At 45.6% G+C, this 20,457-nt stretch overlaps 1 protein-coding gene across 2 annotated transcripts in view; it reads right to left on the reverse strand.

Annotated features, from left to right (window-relative positions):
• Nucleotides 1–16,674, reverse strand: part of LOC146032625 (B-cell differentiation antigen CD72-like) — a 50,845-nt gene extending 34,171 nt beyond the window's left edge. The window contains exons 1-4 of one of the 2 annotated variants that reach the window (XM_083158503.1): nucleotides 16,323–16,674; nucleotides 12,338–12,457; nucleotides 10,359–10,448; nucleotides 7,886–8,176 (exon numbers count right to left, since the gene is read on the reverse strand). In XM_083158503.1, coding sequence (XP_083014629.1) covers nucleotides 7,886–8,176; nucleotides 10,359–10,448; nucleotides 12,338–12,457; nucleotides 16,323–16,521 — 700 coding nt within the window. In that variant the 5' untranslated portion in view covers nucleotides 16,522–16,674. Of the gene's footprint in view, nucleotides 1–7,885; nucleotides 8,177–10,358; nucleotides 10,449–12,337; nucleotides 12,458–16,273 lie in introns of both variants that reach the window. The other variant, XM_083158505.1, reaches the window with a different exon arrangement.
• Between the last annotated feature and the right edge of the window lie 3,783 nt (nucleotides 16,675–20,457).

Below are 20,457 nucleotides of genomic sequence, written 5' to 3' on the forward strand. Positions count from 1 at the left end.
GGGGAGATTGCTGCTATGTCAGGGAGTCTCCTGCAGAATGCAGGAGGGGAGGTAACTATGATGTAACAGTGTAATGTGGACTAGGTGACATGAGGGAGATTGCTAGACTAATGAGGGAGAGGGGGAGATTGCTGCTATGTCATGGAGTCTCCTGCAGAATGGGAGGTTACTATGATGTAACAGTGTAATGTGGGCTAGGTGACATGAGGGAGATTGCTAGACTAATGAGGGAGAGGGGGAGATTGCTGCTATGTCAGGGAGTCTCATGCAGAATGCAGCTGGGGAGGTAACTATGATGTAACAGTGTAATGTGGACTAGGTGACAAGAGGGAGATTGCTAGACTAATGAGGGAGAGAGAGAGATTGCTGCTATGTCAGGGAGTCTCCTGCAGAATGCAGGAGGGGAGGTAACTATGATGTAACAGTGTAATGTGGGCTAGGTGACATGAGGGAGACTGTTAGATTAATGAGGGAGAGAGGGAGATTGCTGCTATGTCAGGGAGTCTCCTGCAGAATGCAGGAGGGGAGGTAACTATGATGTAACAGTGTAATGTGCGCTAGGTGACATGAGGGAGATTGCTAGACTAATGAGGGAGAGAGGGAGATTGCTGCTATGTCAGGAAGTCTCCTGCAGAATGCAGGAGGGGAGGTAACTATGATGTAACAGTGTAATGTGGGCTAGGTGACATGAGGGAGATTGCTAGACTAATGAGGGAGAGAGGGAGATTGCTGCTAAGTCATGGAGTCTCCTGCAGAATGCAGGAGGGGAGGTAACTATGATGTAACAGTGTAATGTGGGCTAGGTGACATGAGGGAGATTGCTAGACTAATGAGGGAGAGAGGGAGATTGCTGCTATGTCAGGGAGTCTCCTGCAGAATGCAGCAGGGTAGGTAACTATGGTGTAACAGTGTAATGTGAGCTAGGTGACATGAGGGAGATTGCTAGACAATTGAGGGAGAGAGGGAGATTGCTGCTATGTCAGGGAGTCTCCTGCAGGATGGGAGGTAACTATGATGTAACAGTGTAATGTGGGCTAGGTGACATGAGGGAGATTGCTAGACTAATGAGGGAGAGAGAGAGATTGCTGCTATGTCAGGGAGTCTCCTGCAGAATGCAGGAGGGAAGGTAGCTATGATGTAACAGTGTAATGTGGGCTAGGTGACATGAGGGAGATTGCTAGTCTAATGAGGGAGAGAGGGAGATTGCTGCTATGTCAGGTAGTCTCATGCAGAATGCAGGATGGGAGGTAACTAGGATGTAACAGTGTAATGTGGGCTAGGTGACATGAGGGAGATTGCTAGACTAATGAGGGAGAGAGGGAGATTGCTACTGTCAGGGAGTCTCCTGCAGAGTACAGGAGGGGAGGTAACTATGATGTAACAGTGTAATGTGGGCTAGGTGACATGAGGGAGACTGTTAGACTAATGAGGGAGAGAGGGAGATTGCTGCAATGTCAGGGAGTCTCCTGCAGAATGCAGGAGGGGAGGTAACTATGATGTAACAGTTTAATGTGGGCTAGGTGACATGAGGGAGATTGCTAGACTAATGAGGGAGAGAGGGAGATTGCTGCTATGTCAGGGAGTCTCCTGCAGAATGCAGGAGGGGAGGTAACTATGATGTAACAGTGTAATGTGGGCTAGGTGACATGAGGGAGTTGCAACTTTTATGCAAATGGTTTTGAATACCCCCCCTCCCCCCCCCCCGAGGTGTAGTGCATCTCATTCGTAGCTTATTCTATCTGCACTCTATCTCCTTCCCCTATACAAAAAGATGGATTGCCCTTACTGCGAATCAGAGGTGTGTGCGTCACTTGCTGCCTAAGATGATTTCCGGCGCTTCCCATCATGTGGACTGCAGCAGCCCACCCTATCTGGTAACACTCCATTCGTTATTATCTAGTTGGGGGGGGGGGGGTTTACAGCAACTAGGTGTAACCCCCCCAACTAGCTTTAATAAGAGGTACTGGTAGTATACCTCTACACTCACTGCAGCTGGTTTACCACACAAAGAGTCCACAGCGCAATCCTTCCCGACAACCCACCCCCTATTCCTTATTATCTGCCTTGAATGATAGACAGCGCTGTTTGCCCAATCAATCTCCACCTATATTAGGAAGCAAGGGGTACCGTTTCCTAGTAACAACATACATTATATATATTTATTTAAGGGTACTAAGGAATACATTCTAAGGGGGGAATTTACTAAGTAGACAAATACGATTTTTCGTATTCTTAATAGTACTAATGAATACTAATGCATACGGCTGTTTGAGCCATATGCAAATTTGTATTCTGGAGGGGAATTTACAAAGCATTATATACGGCTGCTAATACAAATCCATATAGGCAGTCAGTCAGATCCGTGCAGGCTGCAGTGTGTAAACATTTTTTATTTTTTAAACGGCGTGGGGTCCCTCCCTACGGCCGTAACCAGCACCAGGCTCAAAGAGCCGGGCCTGGTTTTAAAAAAAATCAGAAAACCATTGAAATAGTGCTCTGCTGATTTTTTCAAACCAACCCTAGGGCCGGGCCTGGTTCCCAAAATACGGGGGACAAAATAAGGAACCAGCCCCAGGCTGACCCAGCCAAAAGGGTAAATGTCACAGCCGGGGGGACACTTATTTTATAAGGTCCCGCGGCCAAAACATTAACCCTACCGACCTGTCAGCCTGGGCAGGGGTCCTGGGGACCCCCCCAATGAAGGGGTCTCCCCACTCCAGAACTTACCTGCCCAAGCTGAAGCCTGGTGCTGTCCCCGGTACCCCTGGGCTGTGGGTACCGGGCTGACTCAATTGTAAATATTTGAATAAACCATTGTTTTTTTTTTCTGTGGAGCTATGAGTCCCAGCAAGCCTGAAACGCATACTGGGACTTGGACAACCACAGCAAAACCTATAGTTAAATTAAAGCACACTGACACATAAAAAATATAACTTTAATACATACATAGCCCATACATACTGATACTTACCTTTCTTTAGCCTGTAGGTAGGTCCCCAACCATCGTTCCTGAGGTCCGGTGTCCTGGGGTCCGGGTGTCTGAAGAAATCCATAGGGGAACCTGTGGAAGGAAATTATACTCACGGGGTTCCTCCGTTGTAGATCTTTCCTCTTCACTCCTGAAGTAGTCCAGCAAAATTAACCACTGATGTGAAATCATGCCTTCCGTTATTATTATGTGTGAAATCAATGTATCTCTTGTATTACAGTATACGTGTATACTTAATGTGAACCAGGGAGTATACTAGGAGGTTAGAGTTCTCTAAAGTTAGGATCATAGACCCCTCATAAATCAGATTGAGGGTTAGATCAGCATGGTCCAGAGCAGGCCAAAAGTGCTCCACCCGTCCACTACAGATCTCTTATCGGACATTGCTATTGCATTTTACTGGGTAAGGAATGTGTAAAAATCACTTCAAAGCAATGGACCAATCCTTCATGTAAGAGGATCAATTATTTAGGGACATTCATTAGTGTCCATCAGGGAAATGGTCAAAATCCCAAGGGTGGGAGGGATGAGGGAGTCTGCAGATATACAGTAACTGCTCTCTTGTCCCTATAGTTGGTGGTACTTCTTGGGGGAACATCAAGCTGGCTGGAAATGACCCAATGTTTCATGTGGAAACTCCCCCACTACAGAATAAGAACTTGGGTGTAAGATACAGTTCTGTCATTTTAATTCCCTTTTATTTTGTTTGAGATGTATTTCTTTTGTGTGCACTTTTAAAATCTTAGTAATCATCTTTATCACTAAAGCTCTGAAGTATTTCTTGGAATAAATCATACATAATTCCAGTTCTGAATTTTGTGTTCTGAGGACTTAAGCTAAAAGAGAATGTTACAACTTTTTTTTAATATACTGTATTGTGTGGTCAGGTGCGAGCAAGGCGTACCTTGCACAATTTCGAAGCGCTAAATCAGGCTTTGCTGGTGGCGGCGTACCTTATAAGAGGGGACTCATGTGTCCAAAGTGAACCCCAGTCACGGCTGGAGCTGCCCAGGTTGACGTATCTGGAGGAGCGACCGGTGGGTCCGTGACAACTACAAACACCCGAACCATTGCAAACTAACAGGAGGAGATCCTCCCGATTACCGCTATTGGCTGGCTTGCTGCTGATTGGCCGCTAGGCGGCCAATAGCGGCATTCGGAGTGACAAGCGCTGAAGGTAAACATTCAGGGCTTCTCACTGTTTGTGATGGTCCGGGTGTTCAGTTTATTTTTTTGCCAAGTACGCTGGACTACTTCAGGAGTGAAGAAGACCAGATCTATGCCGGAGGAGCTTCGTGAGTATAATTTCCTTCCACAGGTCCCCCTATGGATTTCTTCAGATACCCGGACCCCAGGACACCAGACCGCAGGACTCCAGACCCCAGCACACCAGACCCCAGGACACCGGACACCAGGACCGATGGACGGGGGACCTACATATGGGCTCAAGATAGGTAAGTATCAGTATGTATGGGCTATGTATGTGTAAAAGTTTTATTTTTCATGTGGGTGTCAGTGCGTTTATTTATCTATTTCTATTACTGTGGAACTACAAGTTCCAGCAAGCCCTCCAAGTCCCAGCATGCGGGGGAAGCTTGCACATAGTTCCACAGTATTGGACAATAATTTTTATTTCTAATTTTTTACTGCTTTCATCAGCCAGTACCCAATGCCCAGGGGTACTGGGGACATCCCCTGGCTTCAGCCTGGGCAGGGACATTCTGGAGGGGGGACCCCTTCATTGGTGGGATCTCCACTCCCCAAAGACCCAGGCTGATTGGTCAGGGGGTAATGCTTTGGCTTGTATAAAAAGTCCCCCCCCCCCTGGCTGTGGCATTACCCTGCTGGCTGGTTAGGCCTGGTGCTGGTTCTTAAATATGGGGGACCCCTCATCATTTTGTCCCCCATATTTTGGGAACCAGAACTGGCCCTTGTGCCTGGTTGCTGGTTCCCTGGTCTGGTTATGGCCGTGAGGGGGGAACCCATGACATTTTTTAAATTTATTTACTTTTTATCCCTTTTTTTTTTACACTGAAACCTGCACAGATCTGACTGATGATGGATCTGACTGATATGATGGATCTGACTAATATGATGGATCTGACTGATATGATGGATCTGACTGATATGATGGATCTGACTGATATGATGGATCTGACTGATATGATGGATCTGACTTATATGGCGGATCTGACGGATATGACGGATCTGACTGATATGACGGATCTGACTGATATGACGGATCTGACTGATATGATGGATCTGACTGATATGGTGGATCTGACTGATATGGTGGATCTGACTGATATGGTGGATCTGACTGATCCGTCCAGGCTTCTACCAAATACACCAGGAAAAGGAAGTTAATTTTTCTGGTGTATTTGGCTGGCAGTTAGAGGCCGTTTACCACTAATTAGAGGCCGTATTTTAATATATGCTTAATAAATTAGGAATCACCATTCTTTTGAATGGTGATTCCTGTCGTATTCTATCGATGGTGTATCCATTAGTATTGTAAATACAAATACGAATGTGCCATCAATACAAAGACAAATTGTTGTATTTTAAGAATAGTAAATCCCAAAAATATGAATGTGTAAAAAATAGATGTAATTCTGGATACGAGTACACCTATTTCTTACAAATTTGTCTTAGTACAGTGGTTCCCAAACTGTGCGCCTAGGCTCCCTGGGGTGCCTCGGGACACTTGCAGGGGTGCCTCGGGTTGGTCGTCCAGGACCAATTCAAATTATTCATGATCAATTATTTCTGGACAAAACCAGGGCTGGTGGCTGCCAATCATAAAATGTGTACAATCAGAACCAAATCCTGCCCTTTACCACATAACTGACCCTAAGAAGCGCATATAAACACAATCTACTTCATTTGATATATATTTTTGGGGGCCATGGGGTGCCTTGGAAAAATTCTGATACTCTAGGGTTCCGTGATTAGAAAAAGATTGGGAACCCCTGTCTTAGTAGATTTCACCCTAAATGTAAAATGCATTTTGTACTGACTGCAGGAAGGAATCGCTGTGATGAGGAAATGAGATGCTAATTGTCCTTTCCTAGCAAAACTCTGATGAATGACCACTGCACAGCAGGTAGCAGGCTTTGTGTCTGTAGTTCCTGTGTAAAGGTGTTAGTAGGGGGACTTGTTTATGAGATGTGTCTAGGAATCTATGTTTTCCTGTCCATTTGGTAAATAACCTAAGGAAATTGGATTTATCCTTTTGTTATGTACGGGGAAATTTACTAAAGGAAATTTGTAAAAGGAAATTTGTAAAAAAAAAATAGGTGTATTTCTATTTCTACACTTATTTTTGACATTTTCTATTCCGAAAATACGGCAATTCGTAGTCGTATTGATGTGCTATAAATACGAATACAAATTGACGTATTTTCGGGATAGTACATGTCAAAAATAAGTGTATTTCTGGATACAAATACACCTATTTTTTACAAATTTCCTTTAGTAAATTTCCCCCGTAATCTTGATTTAAGTATGCATTGGAAGTAAGATGGTCTGATTGATATACAAATCCTAAACTAAAGCTATGGGGGGAGGATCTGACCATGCCAGTGTGTTTTAAACAGCCCTTAGCACCCCCAAAACCCCTTAACACCCCCCAACATCCCTTAACACTCCCAACACCCCAGCACTCCCCAACACCCGGCAAAACCAATCAACACCCCCCAACACCTACCAGAACCCATCAATACCCCTCAACATCCCCCAACACTCCCAAACACCCTTCAGCAACCCCAGCACTCCTCAAAACCCATCAACATGCCCCAACATCCCCAAGCACCCTTCAACCCCCCCAAAACCATTAACACTCCCCAAAACCCATCAACACCCCCAAAACTCATCAACACCCCCAAATCCCATCAACAACCCCCAACACTCCCCAAAGCCCATCAGCACCCCAAGCAACCCCCAACACACCCTAAAACTCATCAATACTCCCAAATCCCATCCCACCAACACCCCCAACAACCTTCAGCACCCCCCAGCACTCCCTAGCACCCCCCAACAACTCCCGGCACTCCCTAACAACCACCAACACTCCCCAACACCCTTCAGCACCCCCCAAAACCCATTAACATTCCCCAACATCCCTAAACACCCCCAAACACCCCTAAACCCCCCAAAACCCATCAACACTCCCCCAACACCCCCCAAAACCCATCAACAACCACCAACACTCCACTAAACCCATTAACACAACCAGCCCTCCCCAAATACCCTAAAATCCATTAACCCCCCCAATACTCCCTAACACACCCTGGCTATTCTATTAAAATCCTTATTCCCTTATTACTATTCCCACTTTTTCCACTTGATTCCCAGCCCCCAGTAACTGATGGGGTAGTTTATGGCAATGGGGCTATTGCAGCCAGAGGAGTGCAGAGATATTTGGGGAATTTATTGACTGACTTTGGGGCAATTCAGACCTGTTTGTTTAGTTCTGAAATTTTACCCACCCGCAATGTTCTGGGATTGCCCATGCGCAAATACCAGGAGAAAACGCCTTTGGTGAGTTTCACACTCGCTCACCTGTTCTTTCTGGGAATGGAGGGCCGGGGTTGGGCCGGGGGTGGGTCGGGGGCAGCAGCAATAGAAGACCTACCATTTTATTGGTATCCCCATATAAAACACTAGGCGTTCTCCTGAGGTCACAGGTGTGGTGGTACCTGCATGTAGCGGGCGGCTGACATCACATGACATCAGCACCCACCCCAAACTTGGAGGATAGCGTCCAGCATAAATGTCAGTCTCGGACAACTTGGCTATCACTAGGCTATCACACAGGTCTGAATCAGGCCTATTGTGTGGATCACCTTCCCCGTTCTGTATAAGCCTTACTCTACACGTGGGATCGGTTATCACCTTTGATGCTCTGTGCCGATTGGTTGAGCTCTGATCTTGTTTGGCTCAGTGTGACCTCCGCATGTTCCTTGTCCTCTGTACATTTCTGTCCTTCCCGCTCACATTGCAGTAGGGACCCATTCAGGGTTTTCATCTCCTCCAGCTGCAGCTCCAGCCTCTGCCTGGTGTTCCCCAGACTCTGCCGCATGGTCGCTATGAGGTCCTCCTTGTCTCTGAGTCTCTGAGTCAGGCTGCTGTTTAGCTCCATGTGAGTCAGAGAGAGCTGGTCTAGTTCCCCGGACACCTGCAGGTCTGGGAGAGAGGTGACACCATAGGACATATAACGTAATGTTACACACCAGTGCTGTAAGGTCTTCTCAGGTTCCTGGAGGCAAGATGAATGTTTGTGCCCCCAATACCCCTGCAATGTCCCACTGAGATCAGGATATGCACATGGTTTACACAAGGCCCTCGGGGGCAATTCCTTTCCTTATCCAAATGTAGATCGTATTCAGAACATGTCGTCCAATCTTTTCAGGATGGGACTTTTAGTGCATTGTCCGGAAGATGGACACAGTTCCTGAAAACATTAGATGACATGATACACTCTACTTTTATATATAGTATGTGTGTATGATATTTAATCCAAGAAGAGCACTCACCAGTGAAACAGCATTTCTTTTAATTGTACTTGTGACCTTGCTGCATACAACCTCTCAGCTCAGAGTATCAGGTACTTGGATTGTATGCAGTAAGCTGTCTTGACAATGGCCCACTACCCGGATCCTTTGATGCACAAAAATAACACGTAATTTACCTGAAAAGTACAATTAAAAGATATGCTGTTTTTGATTACCCACCCTGGTCTTTGTAAATCTTCCATTACTAAATGGACCTGTGAGAATATTTACTATCTTAATGATATAGCCAGTGAGGCCATTTTTCGGACATCCGTGAAGGAACGGCAATCCCAACCACAGATTTCTTTCGATTTCTGCAAATCCCGCACTTCCACACATAAGTCACATCCGTTCTCACTGCTAGACCCCTAACCTCTTTTGAATATACTGTATCTGCTGTAAACGATCATACACTAGAGGTCTAATATCTGTAATCTATACACTTGGGGGAAGACTCCGGTTCTACTTGAGACCCGCATGAGCTAGCGTGGGAACGAGACCTGGGACACTATATAGATTCTTAAAAGTGGGCTGAGATTTGGGACAATGCCGCCTCCAGCTCAATATGTGCGAGAAGTAAGGAAAATGTGTATAAGCTGCTATATTGATGGTACTACGTTACTACGTACCTTATCATTTAAAAACTATGTTCCCAGATACTTCAGATGGGTGTTGGAGGGGATGCGCGGTGGAGGGTACATTTCTGCATATCTGCTGATCCTGTCTGAAAATTACTGGTGGTCCCAGGAGTGCATTGCGTGAGTGTGCGTCCGCTGGAGACGTCACCGGACCGCAAGCACACTCGCACAATGCACTCCTGGGCCCAATGGAGACACCGGAGATGGTGCTGACGGCCTGCCGTGGACGCCGGGGGACAACGTGAATGCCAAGGGACCATCGGGGCACCACCAGGGGACAGGTAAGTATGTTTAAAAAACATTTATTCCAAAATCCGGAAAAATCCCTTATCCGGAATGCTCGTGCTCCCAAGCATTTCGGATAAGGGATACTCAACCTGTATAAACAACAAAAGTGCCAGACAATTCCGTAACGGGAAATATTAAAAGTCCATAATCTGTGAATTTGTTGATGGTCCGCAGCAGTGAGTACAAATGTGTTTATCCAGAAATTCTTCATTTGATCGTAGTGAATCCAAATAAATGGAATAGAAATGACAATGATGATACATGAGGGTATTTCCCGTTATGGAATTGTCTGGCGCTCAACCACTTTTGTATATATAATGTCCCAGCACTTCCCTTCCTGCTTTCTGGGCACTAGCTGGGGCTGGCTGGGACATCACATAGTGGCCAAGTGGGTCTCATTCAGCGGAAGGAGATGAACATTTCAAAGAGAACATACATATGAACATATGAGATCACATAACGTGGATTCGCCGCACTGCGTTCCCCTCCAATTATTACATTATATATATACACTATGTATTATGTACAGAGGCATCTGATGCTAGTTGGCGCTCTGCTCCAGGGCTCGTTCTCAGCAGCAAGTAAATGAAATGAGGACAATGGAGTCAGTGCCCCCTTCAGGCAAGGAGCCCAGCGACAGTGACCTCCATGGTTAGCAGACTGTGCAGAGCCATTGCTAGATGCTGATATTTGCTTTAAGAATCAGTTTTGCTGTAATACACGAGAACGAGATTGTTCCTTTGCCAGTTTTAGGTGCGTAGACATCTATGAAATCTATCTCCATCAGGTTTATTTTACGGTTTATTATTGTTTATATTGTGAATTAGTTATATATGGGGGCGCCTGAGGAAGAACTCTATACGTAACCAGAGGCAAGGCCTCACTTACACTTCAGGGTCACACCGATGGTGGCTGCGGATAACGTCAGACAGAAGAATAGGAACAGAGGACAGATGTACGGAGCCCAGTTCCGGTATCCTAATAAAGGCAGAGAACGGCGGACATTAATGAACATCTAACGTCAGGCGATAGAGTCAACAGGTTCTATTTCTCTACACATATAATACTCCCAAATTCATGCTAGATCCAATCTTACACCAGGGACCAATCAGAAGGATTCATTTTTTTTGATAGTTAACACATTTTGATATATTAATTACCTTGGATTTCTGGCGTTTCGGTGCACGTGGTAACGTGTGCCTATGCCGTCAGATGGGGCATACACTGGCTCAAAAGTAAGGTGACATCTTTGTGGCAGAAAAGGGCAACTGGTTGGTCCCAATTCACTGATCAGCAGTAAAGGTGGATGAACTGTTGCTTTCTGCAGCGCACGTGGAGCAATACCAGTTGGGAGCTATCCTATCCTCTATTGGAGGGCTTCTGGGGTAGAGCAAATTAGCTAAGCAAAAGTAACAGTGGGTGCATCGCAATGCGCCTGGGGGAGAGCAGTGGCAATAATTTGATCCTGCTGTGAACCACTCAGGTGCTGCTCTACATGCAGGTTCCACTTCAGGGCTTGGAGCCCGGAGGCAGCTGACTCCATTGCCTCTGGGAGTTACACCCCTGGATGATGGAGATTATTACACCCCAAGATATGTCACGCCAATTAAAGGTGGAAGGTGGTAGTGAGGGAAAGCAGGGGAGAGGAGGTAAGAGGAAGTGAGAGGGGACCTCTTCAGGCTGTGAAGGCACAAAGCTAAAACAAAAACTACAAATGTCAATGTGGTGGAGGAGAAGACTCTCAGATGGTGCAAGAGATCCCAGTAAAGCACATGAGCCCCTGGGCACTCCTGCCACCCCCCCCCCCCCAAGGGGTAATGTCGGTGAAGGTGACCTGGGTATCACACCTCCCCCTCCCCCCCCCCCCCCCCGATTTTCTGAATACAACAAAGTCTCATGGCCGTGTCCAGCGCATCATTCTGTGCATGTAAAAGGGACTCGCGGTTCACAGGGGACCAAACCCAGACGCTGACCACGAAGGGCCACTGTTATTGGGATATCTGATCACATATGCGAATACATCAGCATGATCAGTGGTGAGATGTACTGCAAGTGGTATCACTGTTACGGTAATTGGGGTCTTAGCTGGGGGTCTCTCTTTAGTAATGATTTCCTTACTATAATACTACAATACCAGTCCCATTATGCACACAGAGGGGGTGATTCTAATTTAATCGTTCTCCTGCGCGTTCTCACGGGGGACCACAGTCATTTATGCGCATGTGCAGCCGATGTCTGCGAGCGACCATCATAAATATATTAATCGCTGGGTGGTCGCACACAGCGGTGCAGCTGGGGAGCATGGGGCGGAGGGCTGGGGGAAAACGTTGGGCGTTTCCATAGTGATTCCCCGATGATGAGCAGCTGGGGTCAGTGTATGTCAGCTGTCAGCCGCATCCCGCACAGGGCGCTCGGAGATCAGAGACACCACAGAGGCCTCCAGGGGTGTAACTAGATATTCATAGGCCCCATAGCAAAAGTTTGTAAGGGCCCCATATTTAGCAACTGATGGTAATAAATGTATGTAAAACATATTCCGTAAAGATGGGCCCCTTCAGCTCTGGGCCCCCTGCAGCTCTGGGCCCCCTGCAGCTCTGGGCCCCCTGCAGCTCTGAGCCCCCTGCAGCTCTGGGCCCCCTGCAGCTCTGGTAGTTACGCCCTTGGAGGCATCTCAGAACTGCGAGCGCTATAGAAATCAGCAAATGGATGTTTATGCAAAACACCCATTTGTATGCCTGCGGAGGGATAGCGGCATGCAGGGGGGGCAGACAGCTTTCATGCGGGTGGCGTCTGGTGCACTCACAAGGCTGCGAAATTCACAGCACTGAACCAGAATAACCTCCAGAGTACAATGCTGTCATACCTACCGGCTGTGAGATTTTTCTGTTGTCCACCAGGTGGCGCTGCAGACTCTCTCTTCTCTCTGCGTGGAATAACATTCTCATACATAGTATCCCAATCTGCTGCGTCGTTCTCCGGTGACATGTCTGGATGAGAGCAGCATTGTAATATTACCTCAGGTATAGGATGTCATACACATGAGTTATAGCATATTATTGATGGACAGTTACTCTGTATACATTCTGTGACAGTATCTGCAGGCACGGTGCTAGTGAACAGGTGATCACATGGGCGCCACCTACACAGGGAACAAAAAGGGGCTGAGGCACCAGAGACGCTAAAAAATTTAACCAGTAACAGGAGTGCTGGTATCCAGTAACAGGAGTGCTGGTATCCAGTAACAGGAGTGCTGGTATCCAGTAACAGGAGTGCTGGTATCCAGTAACAGGAGGGATGGTAACCAGTAACAGGAGGGATGGTAACGAGAAACAGAAGCGCTGGTAACCAGTAACAGAGGGATGATAACGAGTAACAGGAGGGATGGTAACCAGTAACAGGAGGGATGGAAAACAGTAACAGGAGGGATGGTAAACAGTAACAGGAGGGATGGTAACCAGTAACAGGAGGGATGGTAACCAGTAACAGGAGGGATGGTAACCAGTAACAGGAGGGATGGTAGCCAGTAACAGGAAGGATGATAACTAGTAACAGGAGGGATGGTAACCAGTAACAGGAGGGACGGTAACCAGTAACAGAGGGGTTTATTCTAGTTCATTCTTTCTTACAAAATCCTTCTTAGATGGACAAAACCATGTGCACTGCAGGGGGGCAGATGTAACATGTGCAGATAGAATTAGATTTGGTGATTTATTTTGTTTCTGTGCAGGGAAAATACTGACTGCTTTTTTTATAATGCAATATAGATCTCACTTTGAAGAAAAACCCCGCCCAAATCTAATTTTCTCTGCACAAGTTACATCTGCCCCACCCGCAGTGCACATGGTTTTGCCCATCTAAGAAGGATTTTGTCAGAAAGAATGAACTAGAATAACCCCCAGAGTTATGATAACCAGTAACACAAGGGATGGTAACCCATAAAAGGAGGGAAGATAACCCGTAACAGAGTGATGATAACCAGTAACAGGAGGGATGCTAACCAGTAACAGAATTATGATAACCAATAACAGAGCGATGATAACCAGTAACAGCAGGGAAGATAGCCAATAACAGGAGGGATGATAACCAGTAACAGCAGGGATGATAACCAGTAACAGGAGCGATAGTAACCAGTAACAGGAGCGATGGTAACCAGTAACAGGAGGGATGGTAACCAGTAAAAGAGCGATGATAACCAGTAAGAGAAAGGATGATAACCAGTAACAGGAGGGTTGATAACCAGTAACAGGATGGATGATAACCAGTAACAGGAGGGATGGTAACCAGTAACAGGAGGGAATATAGCCAGTAATAGGAGCACTGTTAACCAGTAACAGGAAGGATGATGAACAGTAACATGAGGAAAAATAATCAGTAACAGCAGGGATGGTAACCAGTAACAGGAGGGATGGTAACCACTGGTTACCATCCCTCCTGTTACTGGTTACTAACCAGTAACAGGAGGGATGGTAACCAGTAACAGAGCGATGATAACCAGTAAAAGGAAGGATGATAACCAGTAACAGGAGGGATGGTAACCAGTAACAGGAGGGAAGATAACCAGTAAAAGGAGGGATGGTAATCAGTAACAGAGTAATGATAACCAGTAACAGCAAGGATGATAACCAGTAACAGGAAGGTAGATAACCAGTAACATGAGGGATGGTAATAAGTATCAGGAGGGTAGATAACCAGTAACAGGAGGGATGGTAACCAGTAACAGGAGGGAAGATAACCAGTAACAGGAGGGATGGTAACCAGTAACAGGAGGGAAGATAACCAGTAAAAGGAGGGATGGTAATCAGTAACAGAAGGGAAGATAACCAGTAACAGGAGGGAAGATAACCAGTAACAGGAGGGATGGTAACCAGTAACAGGAGGGATGGTAACCAGTAACAGGAGGGAAGATAACCAGTAACAGGAGGGATGGTCACCAGTAACAGGAGGGAAGATAACCAGTAACAGGAGGGAAGATAACCAGTAACAGGAGGGATGGTAACCAGTAACAGGAGGGATGGTAACCAGTAACAGGAGGGAAGATAACCAGTAACAGGAGGGATGGTAACCAGTAACAGGAGGGAAGATAACCAGTAACAGGAGGGATGGTAACCAGTAACAGGAGGGAAGATAACCAGTAACAGGAGGGATGGTAATCAGTAACAGGAGGGATGGTAACCAGTAACAGGACGGATGGTAACCAGTAACAGGAGGGAAGATAACCAGTAACAGGAGGGAAGATAACCAGTAACAGGAGGGATGGTAACCAGTAACAGGAGGGAAGATAACCAGTAAAAGGAGGGATGGTAACCAGTAACAGGAGGTATGGTAACCAGTAACAGGAGCGATGATGATCAGTAACCGGAGGGATGGTAACCAGTAACAGGAGGGATGGTAACCAGTAACAGGAGGGATGGTAACCAGTAACAGGAGGGATGGTAACCAGTAACAAGAGGGATGGTAACCAGTAACAAGAGGGATGGTAACCAGTAACATGAGGGATGGTAACCAGTAACAGGAGGGATGGTAACCAGTAACATGAGGGATGGTAACCAGTAACATGAGGGATGGTAACCAGTAACAGGAGGGATGGTAACCAGTAACAGGAGGGATGGTAACCAGTAACAGGAGGTATGGTAACCAGTAACAGGAGGGATGGTAACCAGTAACAGGAGGGATGGTAACCAGTAACAAGAGGGATGGTAACCAGTAACAAGAGGGATGGTAACCAGTAACATGAGGGATGGTAACCAGTAACAGGAGGGATGGTAACCAGTAACAGGAGGGATGGTAACCAGTAACAGGAGGGATGGTAACCAGTAACAAGAGGGATGGTAACCAGTAACAAGAGGGATGGTAACCAGTAACAGGAGGGATGGTAACCAGTAACAGGAGGTATGGTAACCAGTAACAGGAGGGATGGTAACCAGTAACAAGAGGGATGGTAACCAGTAACAAGAGGGATGGTAACCAGTAACATGAGGGATGGTAACCAGTAACATGAGGGATGGTAACCAGTAACAGGAGGGATGGTAACCAGTAACAGGAGGGATGGTAACCAGTAACAAGAGGGATGGTAACCAGTAACAGGAGGGATGGTAACCAGTAACAGGAGGGATGGTAACCAGTAACAGGAGGGATGGTAACCAGTAACAGGAGGGATGGTAACCAATAACATGAGGGATGGTAACCAGTAACATGAGGGATGGTAACCAGTAACAGGACGGATGGTAACCAGTAACAAGAGGGATGGTAACCAATAACAGAGCGATGGTAACCAGTAACAAGAGGGATGGTAACCAGTTACAGGAGGGATGGTAACCAGTAACAGAAGGGATGGTAACCAGTAACAGGAGGGATGGTAACCAGTAACAGGAGGGATGGTAACCAGTAACAAGAGGGATGGTAACCAATAACAGAGCGATGGTAACCAGTAACAAGAGGGATGGTAACCAGTTACAGGAGGGATGGTAACCAGTAACAGGAGGGATGGTAACCAGTAACAGGACGGATGGTAACCAGTAACAAGAGGGATGGTAACCAGTAACAAGAGGGATGGTAACCAGTAACAGGAGGGATGGTAACCAGTAACAGGAGGGATGGTAACCAGTAACAGGAGCGATGGTAACCAGTAACAGGAGGGATGGTAACCAGTAACAGGAGGGATGGTAACCAGTAACAGAGATTGTATGTATTATCTTCTAGAAGGTGCTAAATAAATGAGTTAGAATCTGATTGGTTGCTATGGCCAACAACACATCTCCAACAGACCTGCCACCTCAGTACTGTGGTAGAGGAGATCTACTCACCCAGCAGTTGTACCAAGCAATGTCATGCAATAATGGAGTGTAATATTACCAGCCTGCTTTGTGTGTTTCAGTTGTATGTCGCCAAATTTCAGGTCAGCATAAGTCACTGTGTCAGCTGTGTCCGTCATGGTGCCTGGCAGGTGTTGTGAGTGGAAATACTGCGTTACAGTACGAGGAGAGGAAGTAACTGAGGGGAAATGCAGACTTACAGACAGGAGAATTATATGTACCGTAATGTACTGGTACATACAGGAGAATGATACATACGGTTATGTGCTGGTACATGCAGGAGAATGACACATACGGTAATGTACTGGTACATACAGGAGAATGACACCTACGGTAATGTACTGGTACATACAGGAGAATGATACATACGGTTATGTGCTGGTACATACAGAAGAATGATACATACGGTTATGTGCTGGTACATACAGGAGAATGACACATACGGTAATGTACTGGTAGATACAGGAGAATGGCACCTACGGTAATGTACTGGTATATACTGTACAGGAGAATGACACATACGGTAATGTACTGGTGCATACAGGAGAATGATACATACGGTAATGTACTGGTGCATACAGGAGAATGATACATACGGTTATGTGCTGGTACATACAGGAGAATGATACATACGGTTATGTGCTGGTACATACAGGAGAATGACACATACGGTAATGTACTGGTAGATACAGGAGAATGGCACCTACGGTAATGTACTGGTATATACAGGAGAATGACACATACGGTAATGTACTGGTAGATACAGGAGAATGGCACCTACGGTAATGTACTGGTATATACAGGAGAATGACACATACGGTAATGTACTGGTGCATACAGGAGAATGATACATACGGTAATGTACTGGTGCATACAGGAGAATGATACATACGGTTATGTGCTGGTACATACAGGAGAATGATACATACGGTTATGTGCTGGTACATACAGGAGAATGACACATACGGTAATGTACTGGTAGATACAGGAGAATGGCACCTACGGTAATGTACTGGTATATACAGGAGAATGACACATACGGTAATGTACTGGTAGATACAGGAGAATGGCACCTACGGTAATGTACTGGTATATACAGGAGAATGACACATACGGTAATGTACTGGTGCATACAGGAGAATGATACATATGGTAATGTACTGGTAGATACAGGAGAATGGCACCTACGGTAATGTACTGGTACATACAGGAGAATGACACCTACCGTAATGTACTGGTACATACAGGAGAATGACACATACGGTAATGTACTGGTACATACAGGAGAATGATAAATACGGTAATGTACTGGTGCATACAGGAGAATGATACATACGGTAATGTACTGCTACATACAGGAGAATGATACATACGGTAATGTACAGGTACATACAGGAGAATGACACATACGGTAATGTACTGCTACATACAGGAGAATGATACATACGGTAATGTACTGGTGCATACAGGAGAATGATACATACGGTAATGTACTGGTGCATACAGGAGAATGACACATACGGTAATGTACTGGTGCATACAGGAGAATGACACATACGGTAATGTACTGGTACATACAGGAGAATGACACCTACGGTAATGTACTGGTACATACAGGAGAATGACACATACGGTAATGTACTGGTACATACAGGAGAATGACACCTACGGTAATGTACTGGTGCATACAGGAGAATGATACATACGGTAATGTACTGCTACATACAGGAGAATGACACCTACGGTAATGTACTGGTACATACAGGAGAATGACACCTACGGTAATGTACTGCTACATACAGAAGAATGACACGTACGGTAATGTACTGGTACATACAGGAAAATGACACCTACGGTAATGTACTGGTGCATACAGGAGAATGATACATACGGTAATGTACTGCTACATACAGGAGAATGACACCTACGGTAATGTACTGGTACATACAGGAGAATGACACCTACGGTAATGTACTGCTACATACAGAAGAATGACACGTACGGTAATGTACTGGTACATACAGAAGAATGATACCTACGGTAATGTACTGGTACATACAGGAGAATGACACATACGGTAATGTGCTGGTACATACAGGAGAATGGCACATACGGTAATGTGCTGGTACATACAGGAGAATGACACCTACGGTAATGTACTGGTACATACAGGAGAATGACACATACGGTAATGTACTGGTACATACAGGAGAATGACACCTACGGTAATGTACTGGTACATACAGGAGAATGACACATACGGTAATGTACTGGTGCATACAGGAGAATGATACATACGGTAATGTACTGCTACATACAGGAGAATGACACAGACGGTAATGTGCCGGTACATACAGGAGAATGACACCTACCGTAATGTACTGGTGCATACAGGAGAATGACACCTACCGTAATGTACTGGTACATACAGGAGAATGGCACATACGGTAATGTGCTGGTATATACAGGAGAATGATTCATACTGTAATGTACTGGTGCATACAGGAGAATGATACATACGGTTATGTGCTGGTACATACAGGAGAATGATACATACGGTTATGTGCTGGTACATACAGGAGAATGACACATACGGTAATGTACCGGTACATACAGGAGAATGACACATACGGTAATGTACTGGTAGAATCTGATTGGTTGCTATGGCCAACAACACATCTCCAACAGACCTGCCACCTCAGTCCTCTGGTAGAGGAGATCTACTCACCCAGCAGTTGTACCAAGCAATGTCATGCAATAATGGAGTGTAATATTACCAGCCTGCTTTGTGTGTTTCAGTTGTATGTCGCCAAATTTCAGGTCAGCATAAGTCACTGTGTCAGCTGTGTCCGTCATGGTGCCTGGCAGGTGTTGTGAGTGGAAATACTGCGTTACAGTACGAGGAGAGGAAGTAACTGAGGGGAAATGCAGACTTACAGACAGGAGAATGACACATACGGTAATGTGCTGGTACAGACAGGATAATGGCACATACGGTAATGTACTGGTACATACAGGAGAATGACACCTACGGTAATGTACTGGTGCATACAGGAGAATGGCACCTACGGTAATGTACTGGTACATACAGGTGAATGACACATACGGTAATGTACTGGTACATACAGGTGAATGACACATACGGTTATGTGCTGGTACATGCAGGAGAATGACACATACGGTAATGTACTGGTACATACAGGATAATGACACATACGGTAATGTACTGGTACATACAGGAGAATGATACATACGGTTATGTGCTGGTACATACAGGAGAATGATACATACGGTTATGTGCTGGTACATACAGGAGAATGACACCTACGGTAATGTACTGGTACATACAGGAGAATGATACATACGGTTATGTGCCGGTACATACAGGAGAATGATACATACGGTTATGTGCTGGTACATACAGGAGAATGACACATACGGTAATGTACTGGTAGATACAGGAGAATGACACATACGGTAATGTACTGGTATATACAGGAGAATGACACATACGGTAATGTACTGGTGCATACAGGAGAATGATACATACGGTTATGTGCTGGTACATACAGGAGAATGATACATACGGTTATGTGCTGGTACATACAGGAGAATGACACATACGGTAATGTACTGGTAGATACAGGAGAATGGCACCTACGGTAATGTACTGGTATATACAGGAGAATTACACATACGGTAATGTACTGGTGCATACAGGAGAATGATACATACGGTAATGTACTGGTAGATACAGGAGAATGACACATACGGTAATGTACTGCTACATACAGGAGAATGATACATACGGTAATGTACTGGTGCATACAGGAGAATGATACATACGGTAATGTACTGGTGCATACAGGAGAATGACACATACGGTAATGTACTGGTGCATACAGGAGAATGACACATACGGTAATGTACTGGTACATACAGGAGAATGACACCTACGGTAATGTACTGGTACATACAGGAGAATGACACATACGGTAATGTACTGGTACATACAGGAGAATGACACCTACGGTAATGTACTGGTGCATACAGGAGAATGATACATACGGTAATGTACTGCTACATACAGGAGAATGACACGTACGGTAATGTACTGGTACATACAGGAGAATGACACATACGGTAATGTACTGGTGCATACAGGAGAATGATAC

Source organism: Crinia signifera, chromosome 1 (assembly GCF_055691185.1).
Source record: "Crinia signifera chromosome 1, ASM5569118v1, whole genome shotgun sequence".
NCBI lineage: Eukaryota > Metazoa > Chordata > Amphibia > Anura > Myobatrachidae > Crinia > Crinia signifera.